Genomic DNA, 18,268 nt, shown 5'->3' on the forward strand with positions numbered 1-18,268 from the left:
GGCACCCTGTTCCTGTGGTGAATTGAGATATGGGATAACAGCTATAGGCACCCTGTTCCTGTGGTGAACTGAGACGTGGGATAACAGCTGTAGGCACCCTGTTCCAGTACTGAACTGAGACGTGGGATAACAGCTATAGGCACGCCTGATCCTGTGGTGAACTGAGACGTGGGATAACAGCTGTAGGCTGCCTGTTCCTGTGGTGAACTGAGACGTGGGATAACAGCTGTAGGCACCCTGTTCCAGTAGTGAACTGAAACGTGGGATAACAGCTATAGTCACCCTGATCCTGTGGTGAATCGAGATGTGGGATAACAGCTATAGGCTGCCTGTTCCTGTGGTGAACTGAGACGTGGGATAACCGCTATAGTCACCCTGTTCCTGTGGTGAACTGAGACGTGGGATAACAGCTATAGTCACCCTGATCCTGTGGTGAATCGAGATGTGGCATAACAGCTATAGGCACCTTGTTCCTGTGGTGAACTGAGACGTGGCATAACCGCTATAGTCACCCTGTTCCTGTGGTGAACTGAGACGTGGGATAACAGCTATAGTCACCCTGTTCCAGTAGTGAACTGAGATGTGGGATAACAGCTATAGGCACCCTGTTCCAGTAGTGAACTGAGACGTGGGATAACAGCTATAGGCACCCTGTTCCAGTAGTGAACTGAGACGTGGGATAACAGCTATAATCACCCTGTTCCAGTAGTGAACTGAGACGTGGGATAACAGCTATAGGCACCCTGTTCCTGTGGTGAACTGAGACGTGGGATAACAGCTGTAGGCACCCTGTTCCAGGAGTGAACTGAGACGTGGGATAACAGCTATAGTCACCCTGATCCTGTGGTGAATCGAGATGTGGGATAACAGCTATAGGCACCCTGTTCCGGTAGAATTGTCAATGCTGCAGTGAGCCATGCTCCAAACGTCTCAGCACCTGTACACAGTATTCAAACCACATATCATCTCCACCCATCTCAGCATCTCCACACAACACTGTCAGACCACATGTCAGAATCCAAACCCAGCTCAGCTGAGCCAACATGCAGCACAATCGACTAGAAACCCTTTCAGTGTTTATATCTTCCATCATCATGCTTGACAATGTAATTATTCATTTTTATTCTTCCTTATCAAGCTATGATCATTACAATTAGGAAGGACGTTTCAGTGTAGGTTCAACACCATTATCAAGCAGTGTTAGAAATTGGCACTAGTCCTATAGTCCTTGCCAAACTGCCCAATGGTAAAGGTATCAAAGGACTAGTAGAAATTTGCCCTTTTTAGGGGTTTTGCTATATGTTATCATTATAAGGACTAGTGGATGAAAACCGTTAGTTTCTAACCCTGTCAAGCAAGTGATGAACAGAGAATGGTTGACAAGCATATATACAGGTATGAAGCCGTGCCTTATACCTGCCTCATTCCTGTATATACGCTTGTCAACCATTCTCAGTACATCACTTGCTTGATAGTGGTGTTGAACCTACACCGAAACGTCCCTCCTAATTGTAATAAAGAAGTTGTTCATCCATATATCTTATCCTTACTTACTACTACATCTCGTTCCGGGGCTTGCTTGTGTGTTGTCAATACAGGGACACAGGACACAGGTAAGAAGGCATACATTTATTTACATCACTAGACAGCATATTTACCACACATATTTACAAACTTCAGTATACAGGAACATAGCAGACAAATGCTCTTTATGTGAATTACAATGAATATTGAGTTCTTAGATAAGAAATGGCCTTCTTCATTTACCATTTACAAGAAAACTGGCACATTAGTCAACATTATTCATTATGGACACATGCAGCACTGAAAACAACATTTAATAGCATGAAGTAGATTCTGGCTGTCACAATATCTGGTGATGCAATGACGATGAGTAGTTATATACAGATGGCTGCGTGGCTGATACGTCTCCCACGAAGCATTGCTCAGACGGACAGGTCCAACTGATGAAGTGTCGGGCAAGCGTTTTTTAGTCTGAGTCGGACTCAGAAGCCGATGCTTCAGATGCTGTGGGTGAACTGAGGATCTCCTCATCTTCAGGCAGCTGAAACAAATATAAACCCATCACAGTGATAGAAACAAATATAAACCCATCACAGTGATAGAAACAAATATACACCCACCACACCGATAGAAACAAATATACACCCACCACACCGATAGAAACAAATATACACCCACCACACCGATAGAAACAAATATACACCCACCACAGCACTAGAGTGAGTGAGTGAGTGAGTGAGTATGGTTTTACGCTGCTTTTAGCAATATTCCAGTAATATCACAGCAGGGGACACCAGAAATGGGCTTCACACAATGTACCCATGACGGGAATCGAACCCGGGTCTTCGGCGTGACGAGTGAACGCTTTAACCAGTAGGCTACCCGACCGCCCCCACAGCGATAGAAACAAATATACACGCATCACAGCGATAGAAACAAATATATACCCATCACAGCAATACTGAATGGTGTACAAAACAAATATACACCCACCACAGCGATAGACACGAGTCCTCATAATGATAACATATAGCAAAACCCTTAAAAAAGGCAACTTACTCCAAGTCCATACGGGTGAGTGAGTAGGGTTTAACACTGCTTTGAACAGTATTCTAGTTATATCACATCGAGTCAGATTAATTTTGGAGAAAAACCCTATTCTAGTTATATCACATTAAGTCAGATTAATTTTGGAGAAAAACCCAATTGATGCACGTCTCTGCCGTTTACCACTTGGGTGAAACCAACGAGATATGGGTATGGTGCTCACAAACCTTGAAACAATCAGGGCGAACCGGGATTTGAACACACAATCACAGGTTTTTGGCGTGCACAGGAGACGAAGTCTGCACAGCTAATTGCCGCCACCCGTGTCCCCATCAATAAAAGCAACTGAACAGCAAATAATGCATAATGTAACATTTGCTTAACTTGTGGACAGTAAAACTGCAGTTTGATGTAAGTACATGTACAATGGTTTCATAAGGCAATACCTTTTGCTTAGTTGCTTGAAGATAGAATTTAATTTTGTTCTAACAATGTCAGAGGTAAAATATATATATAATTGTCATGAGGCACATGAATGTCGCCATTTTCCAACCGGAATGTCTGTGCCACCAGATATGAAATAAGGAAGGTCCATAACTCTTATTGGGTCTACAGCGATCAAACTTTACCATGTTTACAGCAAACACTTCACCATGAATTGGATATTTCGCAATAAAGCCTCTTTTCAACACAAATTATTTTGATATTTCATGTCATTTTATTTGTTTATTTTTTATCCCATTAGAGTCACCAGTATCCAAAAATATTTTACTTTTGCTACTTTTCAGCAGCAGATCCAAAATCAACATCTAGTCGCCCAAGAAACTGTTTTGTACACCATTCAGTTTGCTACCTAGTAATCACACAGAGGGAGGTACCCTCAGATGCTTAAAAAATCAACCTCGTAGTCAACCTCTTTACTTCTATATATGTCCAAAGTTTTTAAAAAGAAATCTTCGATAGATTGTGTGGTGTGGTGTGGTGTGGTGTGGTGTGTGTGGGTGTGTGTGTGGTGTAGTGTAGTGAGTGAATGAGTGAGATGGGTTTCCAGCAGAAAGAGAATTTACGGATGTCAACTTTAAAATTTATGGATGTCAACTTTAAAATTTATGGATGTCAAATTCTTTAATATGAGGAACACAACGTTTCAGAGTATTTTCTTACTCACTTGATGAAGGAGTAAGTATATACTCCGAAACGCTTTTTTCCTCATAATGAAGTTCTGTATGTGTATCACTTCTAATGCCTTTCAAAGACTTAATACGCCAGCATATCTCATTGGGCGACACCAAAACTTGGCTTCACACATTGTACCCATGTAAGGGATCAATCAAACCTTTAACCTGACGAGGAAGCACTTAAACTACTTGGCTACCACCTGATCCGCCTCTCTTACCTCTGCTTCCTCACTCTCGCTCCCGGAGTTCCTTTTGGCCCCTCGCTTGCTCTTCCTCCCCTTGGGGGAGCTCTCCGCTCGCTTCTCCTTGCGGCCCTCCTTCTTGGCCTTCTTCTTGAGTGGCTTGTTCTCATCCGAGCTGGAGGAACTGGAGATGAACTCCTTGCTCTTGTAGTCGCTGCCCGCACCGGCACGACTCTCCGTCAACTTCTTCGGGCTCGGGCTCACCTTCTTCTTTCTCTCTCTGAAAGATGAATACCAAGATACCAATCTATAGAAGCATTCCAAGATGAATACCGACATACCAATGTCTAGAAGCAAGCATTCCAAGATGAATACAGACATACGAATCTCTAGAAGCAGGCATTCCAAGATGAATACCGACATACCAATCTCTAGAAGCAAGCATTCCAAGATGAATACCGACATACCAATCTCTAGAAGCATTCCAAGATGATTACAGACATACCAATCTCTAGAAGCAGGCATTCCAAGATGAATACCGACATACCAATCTCTAGAAGCAGGCATTCCAAGATGAATACCGATATACCAATCTCTAGAAGCAAGCATTCCAAATATGAATACCGACATACCAATCTCTAGAAGCAAGCATTCCAAGATGAATACTGATATACCAATCTCTAGAAGCAAGCATTCCAAATATGAATACCGACATACCAATCTCTAGAAGCATTCCAAGATGAATACCGACATACCAATCTCTAGAAGCATTCCAAGATGAATACCGACATACCAATCTCAAGCAGCATTCCAAGATGAATACCGACATACCAATCTCTAGAAGCATTCCAAGATGAATACCGACATACCAATCTCTAGAAGCAAGCATTCCAAGATGAATACCGACATACCAATCTCAAGCAGCATTCCAAGATGAATACCGACATATCAATCTCTAGAAGCATTCCAAGATGAATACCGACACACCAATTTCTAGAAGCAAGCATTCCAAGATGAATAGACATACCAATCTCTAGAAGCAAGCATTCCAAGTTGAATACCGACATACCAATCTCTAGAAGCAAGCATTCCAAGATGAATAATGACATACCAATCTATAGAATCAAGCATTTCAAGATGAATACAGACATACCAATCTCTAGAAGCAAGCATTCCAAGATGAATACCGACATACCAATCTCTAGAAGAATTCCAAGATGAATACTGACATACCAATCTCTAGAAGCATTCCAAGATGAATACCGAAATACCAATCTCTAGAAGCATTCCAAGATGAATACCGACATACCAATCTCTAGAAGCAAGCATTCAAAGATGAATACCGACATACCAATCTATAGAATCAAGCATTCCAAGATGAATACAGACATACCAATCTCTAGAAGCAAGCATTCCAAGATGAATACCAACATACAAATCGCTAGAAGCATTCCAAGATGAATACCGACATACCAATCTCTAGAAGCAAGCATTCCAAGATGAGTGAGTGAGTTGGGTTTAACGCCGCTTTTAACATTATTCCAGTTATATCACGGCATGTCAGCTTAATGTGGGAGGAAAGCCCGAAGTGATGCAGGTCTCAGACGTTTACCACTTCGGTGAAACCCACGAGCACGGGTATGGTGCTGACAAACCGGGATTCAAACCCACAATCATAGGTTTCTGGCGTGCCCAAGGGACGCAACTCTGCACAGCGAATCACGGCGCCTTAAGACGACTGGGCCACCCGTGCCCCCCATTCCAAGATGAAGTTTACAGGGGATGGTTTATGTGCTATTTCTAAAAAGAAATGTTATGGGTAATAAGTTTGTTTGTTTGTTGTTTAATGTTGTCCTCAGTAATATTCAAGTTATTAGACATCGGCCTGTAAATAGTCAAATCTGGACGAGACAATCCAGTGACTGATATATGTAACAATCCATACTAAAGAGATGTGCTTACTAGGATCAGTGTTGAAAATAGCACCTGCCTGTAGGACCGTGGAAGGGAGGTCTCGTGTCGGGCCCGTAGTTTCAAAGTTGTATGGTTTGTTTGTTTGTTGTTTAACACCGCACTCAGCAATATTCCAGCTATATGGCGGTAGTCTGTAAATAATCGAGTCTGAGCCAGACAATCCAGTGATAAATATCATGAGCATTGATCCACGCAATTGGGATCGATGACATGTATCAACCAAGTCAGCGAGCCTGACCACCCGATCCCGTTAGTCGCCTTTTACGACAAGCATAGTCGCCTTTTACGGCAAGCATGGGTTGCTGAAGACCTCTTCTACCCCGGAATCTTCACGGGCCTCAAAGTTGTATGGGTCCTTATTGCCTGCAGTAAATTTGCACGTCGATTCCTTTGTCACATTAAGCTGCAGTTTTTAATGAGAGCCTGAAGAGCTTAGTCAGGGCCTGAAGTTTGTTGGTCCTGATGGCAGCCTGGCGATTATTTTTATTTCAAACACTGCTAGGGAGGGGTATTGGAGGTTTATAGTGTATCACAATAACTTATGATACACAAGGCTGTATTGTGATATGTATCATCATATGTATCATGATATGTTGTATTATTCCAAATTTTGAATTCAGAAGCAATTTGAAACATCAGTGTATGAATTGAAGTTCATTATCCAGAATCCCCATTGGGAGGTCAGTAAGTCACAATCTTATCAAATTTGATGAACTTGAATATTTGACTAATTTCTTACTTCTTTGGACTTCCTCCCCCACCTCCATCCTCGTCGTCGTCCTCGTCTGCGCTGGGTTCTTCCTCCTTCTGTTTCTTGTACTCCTCCATGGCAGCCTGGTACTCTTTCTTCGCCTCCTCCGCCAGCGCCTCGTACTTCTGCAGCAACAAACACACTCACTCACTCACCCTTCACGTAGCTAATCCTCAATCTAAAGAGCTCATCCTTTAGTCTAATCTCAAAGTAAAACACATTGTAGACCTGTTTTAAGGGCACAGACGTGTGTCAGGGACTTTGGGGGTTCTGTATGGAGATATTCTAACAGTTGGTTGGTTTGTTGTTTAACGCCGCACTCGGCAATATTCCAGCTATATGACGGCGGTCTTAAATAATCAAGTCTAGACCAGACAATCCAGTGATTGACATCATGAGCATCAACCAAGTCAGCGAGCCTAACCACCTGATCCCGTTAGTCGCCTTTTCACGGGTCAGATATTCTAACAGACTTGTGTTGGGGACAAGGAGGATTCACTATACCGGCAGGTTAACTTACAGATTTGTCTGTCATGTCCCTCCACATCTCACCAGCCTTCTTTGACAATTCAGTGATCGACAGCCCTGGGAATTCTGTCTTGATGCTCTCTCTGCTTTCGTTGAGCCACAGGAAGTATGCCGACTGAGCCCGTTTAGGTCGGTTGGGGTCCCTGTCTTTCTTGCTCTTCCTCTTCCTTCTTCCTTCCTTCTGTAGAGAGAAAGATAGACGATCGTGTACGACTACTCAACATCCACATCTCATAGTAATGTCCCAACACGCAACACAACATACAGGCGGACCCAGATCTGAGGGAAACGTCCCACCATGCTTCAACACAACATACAGGCTGACCCAGATCTGAGAGAAACATCCTACTATGCTTCAACACAACATACAGGCTGACCCAGATCTGAGAGAAACATCCTACCATGCTTCAACACAACATACAGGCTGACCCAGATCTGAGAGAAACATCCTACCATGCTTCAACACAACATACAGGCTGACCCAGATGAGGGAAACATCCTACCATGCTTCAACACAACATACAGGCTGACCCAGATCTGAGAGAAACATCCTACCATGCTTCAACACAACATACAGGCTGACCCAGATCTGAGAGAAACATCCTACCATGCTTCAACACAACATACAGGCTGACCCAGATCTGAGAGAAACATCCTACCATGCTTCAACACAACATACTGGAAGACCCAGATCTGAGGGAAACGTCCCACCATGCTTCAACACAACATACAGGCTGACCCAGATCTGAGACATCCCTCCATGCTTCAACACAACATACAGGCGGACCCAGATCTGAGGGAAACGTCCCACCATGCTTCAACATAACATACAGGCTGACCCAGATCTGAGACATCCCTTCATGCTTCAACATAACATACAGGCTGACCCAGATCTGAGAGAAACATCCTACCATGCTTCAACACAACATACAGACTGACCCAGATCTGAGAGAAACATCCTACCATGCTTCAACACAACATACAGGCTGACCCAGATCTGAGAGAAACATCCTACCATGCTTCAACACAACATACAGGCTGACCCAGATCTGAGACATCCCTCCATGCTTCAACACAACATACAGGCGGACCCAGATCTGAAGGAAACATCCTACCATGCTTCAACACAACATACAGGCTGACCCAGATCTGAGGGAAACGTCCCACCATGCTTCAACATAACATACAGGCTGACCCAGATCTGAGAGAAACATCCTACCATGCTTCAACACAACATACTGGAAGACCCAGATCTGAGGGAAACGTCCAACCATGCTTCAACACAACATACAGGCTGACCCAGATCTGAGGGAAACGTCCCACCATGCTTCAACATAACATACAGGCTGACCCAGATCTGAGACATCCCTTCATGCTTCAACATAACATACAGGCTGACCCAGATCTGAGAGAAACATCCTACCATGCTTCAACACAACATACAGACTGACCCAGATCTGAGAGAAACATCCTACTATGCTTCAACACAACATACTGGAAGACCCAGATCTGAGGGAAACGTCCAACCATGCTTCAACACAACATACAGGCTGACCCAGATCTGAGACATCCCTCCATGCTTCAACACAACATACAGGCGGACCCAGATCTGAGGGAAACGTCCCACCATGCTTCAACATAACATACAGGCTGACCCAGATCTGAGACATCCCTTCATGCTTCAACATAACATACAGGCTGACCCAGATCTGAGAGAAACATCCTACCATGCTTCAACACAACATACAGACTGACCCAGATGAGGGAAACATCCCACCATGCTTCAATGAAACATACAGGCTGACCCAGATCTGAGAGAAACATCCTACTATGCTTCAACACAACATACAGGCTGACCCAGATCTGAGGGAAACGTCCAACCATGCTTCAACACAACATACAGACTGACCCAGATGAGGGAAACATCCCACCATGCTTCAACACAACATTCATGGCTGACCCAGATCTGAGAGAAACATCCTACCATGCTTCAACACAACATACAGGCGGACCCAGATCTGAGAGAAACATCCTACCATGCTTCAACACAACATACAGGCTGACCCAGATCTGAGAGAAACATCCTACCATGCTTCAACACAACATACAGGCTGACCCAGATCTAGGGGAAACGTTCCACCATGCTTCAACACAACATACTGGAAGACCCAGATCTGAGGGAAACGTCCCACCATGCTTCAAACACAACATACAGGCTGACCCAGATCTGAGACATCCCTTCATGCTTCAACATAACATACAGGCTGACCCAGATCTGAGGGTAACTTCCCACCATGCTTCAACACAACATACAGGCTGACCCAGATCTGAGGGTAACTTCCCACCATGCTTGAACACAATATACAGGCTGACCCAGATCTGAGGGTAACATCCAACCATGCTTCAACATAACATACAGGCTGACCCAGATCTAGGGGAAACGTTCCACCATGCTTCAAACACAACATACAGGAAGACCCAGATCAGAGGGAAACGTCCAACCATGCTTCAACACAACATACAGACTGACCCAGATGAGGGAAACATCCCACCATGCTTCAAGATAAAATACAGGCTGACCCAGATGAAGGAAATGTCCCACCATGCTTCAAACACAACATACAGGAAGATCCAGATCTGAGGGAAACATCCCACCATGCTTCAACATAGCATACGATCTGACCCAGATCTGAGGGAAACGTCCCACCATACTTCAAACACAACATACAGGCTGACCCAGATCTGAAACATCCCTTCATGCTTGAACATAACATACAGGCTGACCCAGATCTAAGGGTAACTTCCAACCATGCTTCAACACAACATACAGGCTGACCCAGATCTGAGGGAAACGTTCCACCATGCTTCAACATAACATACAGGCTGACCCAGATCTGAGGGTAACTTCCCACCATGCTTCAAACACAACATACAGGCTGACCCAGATCTGAGGGAAACGTCCCACCATGCTTCAAACACAACATACAGGCTGACCCAGATCAGAGGGAAACGTCCCACCATGCTTCAACACAACATACAGGAAGACCCAGATCTGAGGGAAACGTCACACCATGCTTCAACATAACATACAGTCTGACCCAGATACGAGGGAAACGTACCACCATGCTTCAACATAACATACAGTCTGACCCAGATCTGAGGGAAACGTCATACCATGCTTCAACATAACATTCAGTCTGACCCAGATCTAGGGGAAACGTTCCACCATGCTTCAACATAACATACAGTCTGACCCAGATACGAGGGAAACGTACCACCATGCTTCAACATAACATACAGTCTGACCCAGATACGAGGGAAACGTCCCACCATGCTTCAACACAATATACAGGCTGACCCAGATCTGAGAGAAACGTCATTGAACAGTTATATCACAGTGTGATGCGGGAAGAAAGCACAAAAAGATGCAGGTCTTAGACGTTGAGCCATTTGTTTAAACTCACGATCACACAAACAAAGCTAACCTGGACTTGAACCACAACTTGCAAGTAATCAACTTCATTGATCCTGACAAAGGCGTCAACTTACAACTGTCTTAGCAGACTTGGACTTCTTCTTCTCCTTCTTCTCCTTTTTCTCCTTCTTCTTCTCCCTCCTTGCTTCAGCAGCTGAGTCTCCTCCACTGCCGGCCGACCCCGCTGAATAGTCGGAGTCGGACGTCGACGACGTGGGAGGGTTACTGTCGTACCTGCATACACAAATGAGTCAAATTCACAAGTCTTCTCAAACATCACAGAACTCCAGCTGCACATCTTGAAACATTCTACACACACACAGTGGGTGGCTATTTAGTCGTACTCAGCCCATGTGAACCAATAGCCAGTCATATGTTGTGACCATCACCATCTAAAAAATCCACACCCCTCCACAATCATGTTTATTCAAATATGGCCTTGTTGACTGGCAGATGATTTTCCTTACAGAATTGTGCATTCCTCACTTAATAATGTGTCAATGACCTAGAGAGAGTTACTTTCTCTTTGCCTGGATCCTTAAAGGGGGGCAACTCTGCAAATTTAAACTTCTTTTCTGAATTTCAAAATGTGCATGTTGTAATTCCATAGCGTCAATCAAGCTGATAAATTAATTGTAACATTAGAACTACATAAACAGAATCATCGGCTCATTTAAAAATAACAGATTTGGCCATGGGGTGACTGGGTTTCTTCAGGAGAGAAAAAGCTTTCGATCAGACTGCTTGCACTCGACTACTTCCAACAACAACGGCATGTGCCACATTTCGTGTGATATGCAGTCTAGAACTTCAAAAAAGTTTCACTTCTTGAGTAGTTTGTATTAACAAAATCTGTGTATGTTTGTTTTGTTAGCTGTTTTACCAGCACTCAGCAATATCCCAGCCACAATCCGACCGAGTAGATAATATCAACCAAGGTCAGGTGTAATGGAGTTTAACATAGCGTCCAAGATTATTGCCCTTATATAGTAACGTGCATGTACATGAGTATTTATGTGGTTGCTTGTACTTGTCTGGACTTAACCCGCTTTTATAGTGCTAGGCCACTGAGATACCATGCCGCAGTTTAACATGAATACCCAACTCAGACACAGCATACTCCGAGCCGACCAGTCCTTGTTTTAGCCTCTTAATGCTGAGAGCTAGGCAGGGTAACAACAAGTACCATCCTTAAACATCTTTTGGTATGACGCAGCCGGGTTCTGCTCTCCACTCTACGCTCTACCACTAGACCATGGAGTGAGTGAGTGAGTGAGTTGGGTTTAACGCCACTTTTAACAGTATTCCAGTTATATCGCGGCATGTCAGCTTAATGTGGGAGGAAAGCCCGAAGTGATGCAGGTCTCAGACATTTACCACTTCGGTGAAACCCACAAGCACAGGTATGGTACTGACAAACCTAGAAACATAATCGGGGTAAACCGGGATTCGAACCCACAATCATAGGTTTCTGGCGTGCCCAAGGGACGCAACTCTGCACTAGACCATGGAGATATCAACTAAGTACATGTTGGTAAATACATGGACTCTTGATTCACAAAGCGATTGTAGCACAATGACAGCAGCCAGTCACACACACTTTATCATAGGCTCAGACAGTCACAGTGTTAAGGCCAGACACGGCACCTTAAATTAACATAATTGCTTCAATATGTCAAAATCGAGATTTTGATTTTTTTCGCATATATAATACATGTACTTTGTGATGCAACATGTTTTTTACGATATTGTGTACATTTACTGAATAAAAAACGTTATTAAAATCATAATGTGTGGTATTGTTTTTAAATATGATCGTAATCAATGTGGAAAAACCTGAACTTTCACCCATGACAACGCCCCCGCAGCTGTAACGAACCCCTTCATGTTATACATCGATAGAAAGCTGATCGTTTCCGCCATCTTTCTGTGCAAAAACATTCTAAAAATAGATATTCCACGTGAGGCTATCGTCGGTTTTTCCCGCGAGACATTCGTACGTAAATTACCATTTAAGGAGAAATATCCCGTAATGCAACATTCGGGAATATTCGTTCGATCCAAATAAAGTAAAACGTATCCCACAATGCACCATTCGGCTTAGCAACAAAACACCGGTCTTTTCCGGTAGGTATACAAAATGGCGGCTGCTTTGCGAAAAGATTGACAGGCAAACATCGTTTTTGATATTTTCTTAACTGAAAATTGTTGTATTTTTTTTAAATGAGGTCAAAACACGGGTCACAACACGCCTATGGTTAGAATAGGAGGCGAAGGGCAAGTCAGTTGAAGCAGGCACGTTCGAAATGCGGTGTTAGAGTTACGACCCGTGTTGACAGCGCGATCATCCCTGTGTCAGATTCTGACAGCTTGGACGTTTTAGATGCATCGGAATCATCCGGGGACCACGCCGTTGGGGAAAACATCCCCGTTGGAGACAATGAAGGTGAGAATTCTTTTTTATTGAATGCAACTTCACGCAGCGACATAAAACTATCAAAATTTAAAGCTGCTGAAAATATCAAATCTCCCGTGCTTGACAATGATGAACCAAAACCTCAATGGATGTTAATTGACATGAGACAAATGAATTTATTTTTTCAAGAGATTGAATGCCTATCATGTCACGAACAGGGGTCTTTGTTGTTTGAAAAGAGTGACAATTTTGATAGATTTGGATTTGCTGTAAACGTTATGTTGACATGTCAAAACTGTCAGATGTGTGTTGCCAAAAATTACACTTCACAAAGGTAAGGTAATCAATCTGGTACCAATCCCTTTCAGGTCAATGACATTTTTATGCTCTGTCAGAGGTAGGACTTGGTCATGCTGCAATGAAAATGTTTTGTCTGGGTTTTGGAATGGAAGGTCTCCATCCTAAGACATTTCAACAAAAACAAAACATTCTTTCACAGGTTGTTGTTGAAAATACTAAGGAAGTTTTGTCAACATCAGACATTGTCTCGATGCAGAAATTGCAGAAAAGATGGTATCTGTGTATCAAAGAATGTCTGATGAAAACCTCCTTAAGAGGATGGTGAAAGGCAAGACACAGAATGCTAATGAATGCTTGCATTCCGTGATCTAGTCCCGTTGTCCGAAGACCATTTTTGTGGGTGCAAGGCGGTTGCATCGGGCAGTGGCGTCTGCAATAGCTTCGTTCAATGAGGGTACATGTCACATTACTCAGGTAATTAACAAGCTTGCAATAGAAGCTAATGAAATAACAGCAGCTTCTATTGAAAGACTTGATAATGTGAGAACCCTCAAAGCAAGGAAGCAAAGCCAGGAGACATCTAAGATAGAACGTAGTGCAAAGTGGGAGGCTAAAAAAAGGGACCGAGTTCATGTTGAGGCAGCTGAAGGCTTCTTGTATGGTGCTGGGGAGTTTTAAGTCCTGTTATTTCTTTGTACATGCATTGTTTTATGTATCTTGAATACATCCCATCAGTAAACTAAGATTTTGTAAGTGTTTAATAGGTGCTGAAGGAAGAAAACCATATACAAACTTATTTCCTCATTTTCTCCATTAACGTCATTTTGGATCTTAGTGAACATAGATCTCAACCATTATTGGCCCGATTTGAATGAAATTTGGTGTACATATAGGCAGAGGATTACTCTACACAATAACAGAGAGACTTTTTAAAATTTGTTTGCCATTTTGATTTTAAAAAATAAATTATGGGTAAAAATCAACCTAAAAAATGTGAAATTTTGAAAAATTATTTTAAAAATATATACCAGTCTTTTTTCAATTTTTCTCTCTGTCATTGTACCCAACACCATACAAGCTTTGTTATACAATTGAAATTATATAAATATCTTTGTTGGTCTTAGAGAAAAACTGAAACTAATTTCAATCTTTTTCAGGCTTGCGGCGGCCATCTTGGATGTTTCCATGGCAACCGGTGGCAACATCACCTGGAAAAGACTCCATTTCAATTGTTAATATGTATACCTCAAAGTTGTAACCAATTAAAACTAACAAATACTTGTGAAGCATTTTGTCAATTGTAAGGTGCAGTGTCTGGCCTTAAGATCTGTTCGTGAAGTGCGGCCCTGGTTAGTTGGCGTGTACTCACTCTTCAGCTACCTCGCTGCCACTTCCACCTGGGTTGTAGGACTCGTCTGGAGAAAAACAATGACACAGTCAAATATATACAAGAGTGTGTAAGTGAGATGGGTTTAACGACACTTTGTACAGTAATCCAGTTATGGTGTATCAGCTTGATGTGGGAGGAAAGCCTGCAGTGATGCAGGTCTCACACATTTACCATAAGCACATGACAAACCGAGAAACATAATCTGGGTGAACCGGGATTTGAACCTAGGATCATAGGTTTCTGGTGAGCCCAAGGGTTGCATTTATAGTCTGGAAGGTAATTTAAGGTACCGACATTTACTACAATATCTGAAAAACTATCGGACCTACTCCAGTCAAAGTTGGTATGAGATTATTAAACAGTCATACATAACTGGATATTACATTTAAAGATAATCGGTGCATGAATAAAAAATCTGTCTATTTAGCTATCACTATATTTCATCAACAACCAGACCTGTTTGGCACGGGTGGAACGAGCATTCATTGAAACAGCTATCTGCATAATACTACCCCTGCGTCACAGGGCCATATGACACAGTTGAACCAATCAACTCAACTCGAAAGGGTCCACGGGAATCATGCATGTTGAGACGCCTAACGCTAACATCGTATTCGTGCGTGCGTGATTCCCGTGCACCCTTTCGAGTTGATCACATCGTAGGTATCGGTGAATCGTTACAGCCCATACCCGTGAAGATCCGGGGTATAATATAGCAGGAATATTGTTGAGTGTGGCCTCAACAAACAAAAACGTTACAGCCGTAATGTTTATCCATCTGTTTAAGGGTTGGTCCCAGACTGACTGTCTCACCTGAGCTGTCACTGTCGTCATCCTCGTCATCCACCTGGCGATTCTTGCCCTCCTCCTTCATACGCTCCAGGTAGGCATCGTGTTCACCACCCTCATCACCACTGCCCCAAACGTCATCATCATCATCCTGGGTCTGGAAACACAAACAGTCAGTCTCACGCACACTCACACACACAGATTGTGTTGGAAGTCTATATACTACTCAACACTGCAAAAGAGCGTAACTTTTACGAAAGAGAACTATTTTGGTCCTAGCAAACGAAGAGTTGTACACATGAAGTTGTTTGCCCCACTCTTCTTTAGAATGCTTCAAGAAAATACCTACATCATATGAAAAATTATACTACTCAAAAGAAGTTAAAGAACACCTGATTCTTCCATATTGCTGTCATGCCACGATAGATTAACTATAGTAATATGAAAGAACCTTTAAACTTCTTTTGAGTTGTATACATTATTATTTAAGAAAAATGAAAATAATATTGTTCCCAGTTCCCCTCTAAAAGCCTTGAATTCTATCATACTGCACGTTTGCATTATCCAGAGCTCCAGATAAACTTTTGGTGTTGTGGGTATTTTACCCATGCATTTTAAAATCATCGGGTATCAGTAATTCTATCTGCGTATTCAAATTTCTGTTACCCACTAGTTTTTACACATGTGGGTATTTAAGTTAAATATTTATAAACACTATTCATCTAGTCCCTGCAAACTGGTGTCGTGTGGGTTGGAGAGCTTTATAAGACTCGAAAATACGATACTTCCACAAGAAAGTGTGATGGCAAATGATCATGATCTGACTGTCATCGTGGAGTTTGGCAAGGTTGACGGAATGCCAACTTATAATTTCAAAATAAGTTGCTCATTTGCTAATCGAATACGCAGGGTTACTTCACAATATTTTGATGATACGCACAAGTTTTATTTTTGTAGCCTATCTGTAATGTTCGTTGCGTATTTGATACGCTTGGATTATATTTTACTGCGTATTTCTTCATTTCTGATGCGTATTTCACGCAGATACGCAGCTTATCTGGAGCTCACGTGTCATCTTCCTTATAACACCAAACTGACCTTTGCAGGCCTTGTGATGAGATAGATGAAAAGATTTTCCACTTCTTTTATCATGAAAATGGCAATACAGAGCTACTGATAAAAAGCGTATTTGCATAAAATACACACAAAAAAAAACCCAATTACTTTTCAAATAGAAACCCTAGAGTAAAAACTCAATTGCTCAAAGTTATCTGGAGCTATGGCAATATATTCTATTGATATTTACATTCTTTGAAATACATTCATCAGTTAGATTCAAGTAAACAAAAAACTCAACACTTGTCTGTCAAAACAGATTCCATTGAGCGTAAATGGCAAGATTAGAGTGAAAAATATATGAATGGATCACTGAAAATGAACTTAGTTTAATGCTGTTAGGCTGAAACAATCAGTGCAGCGGTGCATCATGAGTTTTCATGCCAAGATGTGAAACATGATATGATTTTTTCTGTATCACTAAGAGATGATACACTTGCCAAAACAAAGAATTACTTGTCGTTTAAAGACTCCCCCCCACTCCCCTCCAGCGTTTTTGTCACTAAAATATCTCAAAATGTGCTGTAATTTGCACTTGCCACTACAAACATGTGTCTACAGCTACCTTTTCCTTTTGAACCTGCTCTAAAATATTTATAGTCAAGACGTTTCCATGCAATTTGACATAAATATGTGTACCGCGATACATATTGTATCGTGACCTATGGATTGTGATATGTAATGTATTGTGACCTTGCAGTATTGTTTCACCCCTCGTAAGAAATTGCTTATTTCCTGGACTTACTCGTTTTTTCCCTTTTCCACCAATGTTCTTCACTCGCAGTTTCTTCTGAGCGACAAAGTCGTAGAGTTTCCCATACTCGTCTCTGTACAAAGCAACATAGCACCATGAAAAACAGACCATAACACTACAGACAGGCGAGGTGACATAGAGGTTAAACGCCACGTTGAAGATTATTTCACTTATATAGCGGCATGCATGCACAAGTATGTGCCTGCTTGTACTAGTCTGGACTTATGCTGGTTTAACAGTTCTAGACCACTGAGATATCATGCCTCTCCCACTACCAACAGACAAGAATAAATTCTGCAATAAAAAGCAAGGGGACATTTGTCTGATATACCAGGGTTAGAAACTAACAGTTTTCGGCCACTTGTCCTTAAAAAGGGCAAATTTCTACTAGTCCTTATGATACCTTTACCATTGGGCAGTTTGGCAAAGACTATAGGACTAGTGCCATTTTCTAACGCTGCATACAAGTTAATTATTGATGAAATAAAACTACTCACTTTTCAAGACCGACAAAGTTGTAAACGGTTCCTGACTTGGATTCCACATCAAAGTCAAATGACCTGGTATTGCCGGAACTTCGAGCAAAATTGACAGCTGCAATCTCATCAAACCTGATGTGAATGGGAGGTTTGTGGACAAAGATGAAGCCTCTCTCTAGTGGGTACAACAGCCCCGTGGCTGCCTTGTAGGAACAACTGATTGCCTGAGTTCCGGAGTGGCTGCAAACAGAAACAGGCTTCAATGTTATTTATCCTCTGCAGATAAGTTGGCATGGCAAAATCATTTAAGCTGTTGGTTCCAAAAGAAAGGAAAATAAATGTGCTCATTTAGCAATACTATCATA

The 18,268-nt window shown here is 42.3% G+C and overlaps 1 protein-coding gene and 1 long non-coding RNA gene across 3 annotated transcripts in view; one reads left to right on the forward strand and one right to left on the reverse strand.

Moving 5' to 3' along the window:
• Positions 1 to 1,614: 1,614 nt before the first annotated feature.
• LOC124124250 (FACT complex subunit SSRP1-like) overlaps positions 1,615 to 18,268 on the reverse strand; it is a 29,977-nt gene continuing 13,323 nt past the window's right edge. For both annotated transcript variants that reach the window (XM_046487382.2, XM_046487383.2), the window contains exons 10-18: positions 17,922 to 18,143; positions 17,416 to 17,497; positions 15,579 to 15,711; positions 14,745 to 14,790; positions 10,734 to 10,893; positions 7,177 to 7,365; positions 6,645 to 6,781; positions 3,968 to 4,211; positions 1,615 to 2,065 (exon numbers count right to left, since the gene is read on the reverse strand). In XM_046487382.2, coding sequence (XP_046343338.2) covers positions 1,991 to 2,065; positions 3,968 to 4,211; positions 6,645 to 6,781; positions 7,177 to 7,365; positions 10,734 to 10,893; positions 14,745 to 14,790; positions 15,579 to 15,711; positions 17,416 to 17,497; positions 17,922 to 18,143 — 1,288 coding nt within the window. In that variant the 3' untranslated portion in view covers positions 1,615 to 1,990. The remainder of the gene's footprint in view (positions 2,066 to 3,967; positions 4,212 to 6,644; positions 6,782 to 7,176; positions 7,366 to 10,733; positions 10,894 to 14,744; positions 14,791 to 15,578; positions 15,712 to 17,415; positions 17,498 to 17,921; positions 18,144 to 18,268) is intronic.
• On the forward strand, positions 12,286 to 14,656 carry LOC124125722. Its single transcript, XR_006859682.2, has 2 exons — positions 12,286 to 13,105; positions 14,533 to 14,656. It is a non-coding gene; the product is annotated as an uncharacterized LOC124125722 (long non-coding RNA).

The sequence above is a fragment of the Haliotis rufescens genome, unplaced genomic scaffold (assembly GCF_023055435.1).
Source record: "Haliotis rufescens isolate VD_foot unplaced genomic scaffold, xgHalRufe1.0.p SCAF_15, whole genome shotgun sequence".
NCBI lineage: Eukaryota > Metazoa > Mollusca > Gastropoda > Lepetellida > Haliotidae > Haliotis > Haliotis rufescens.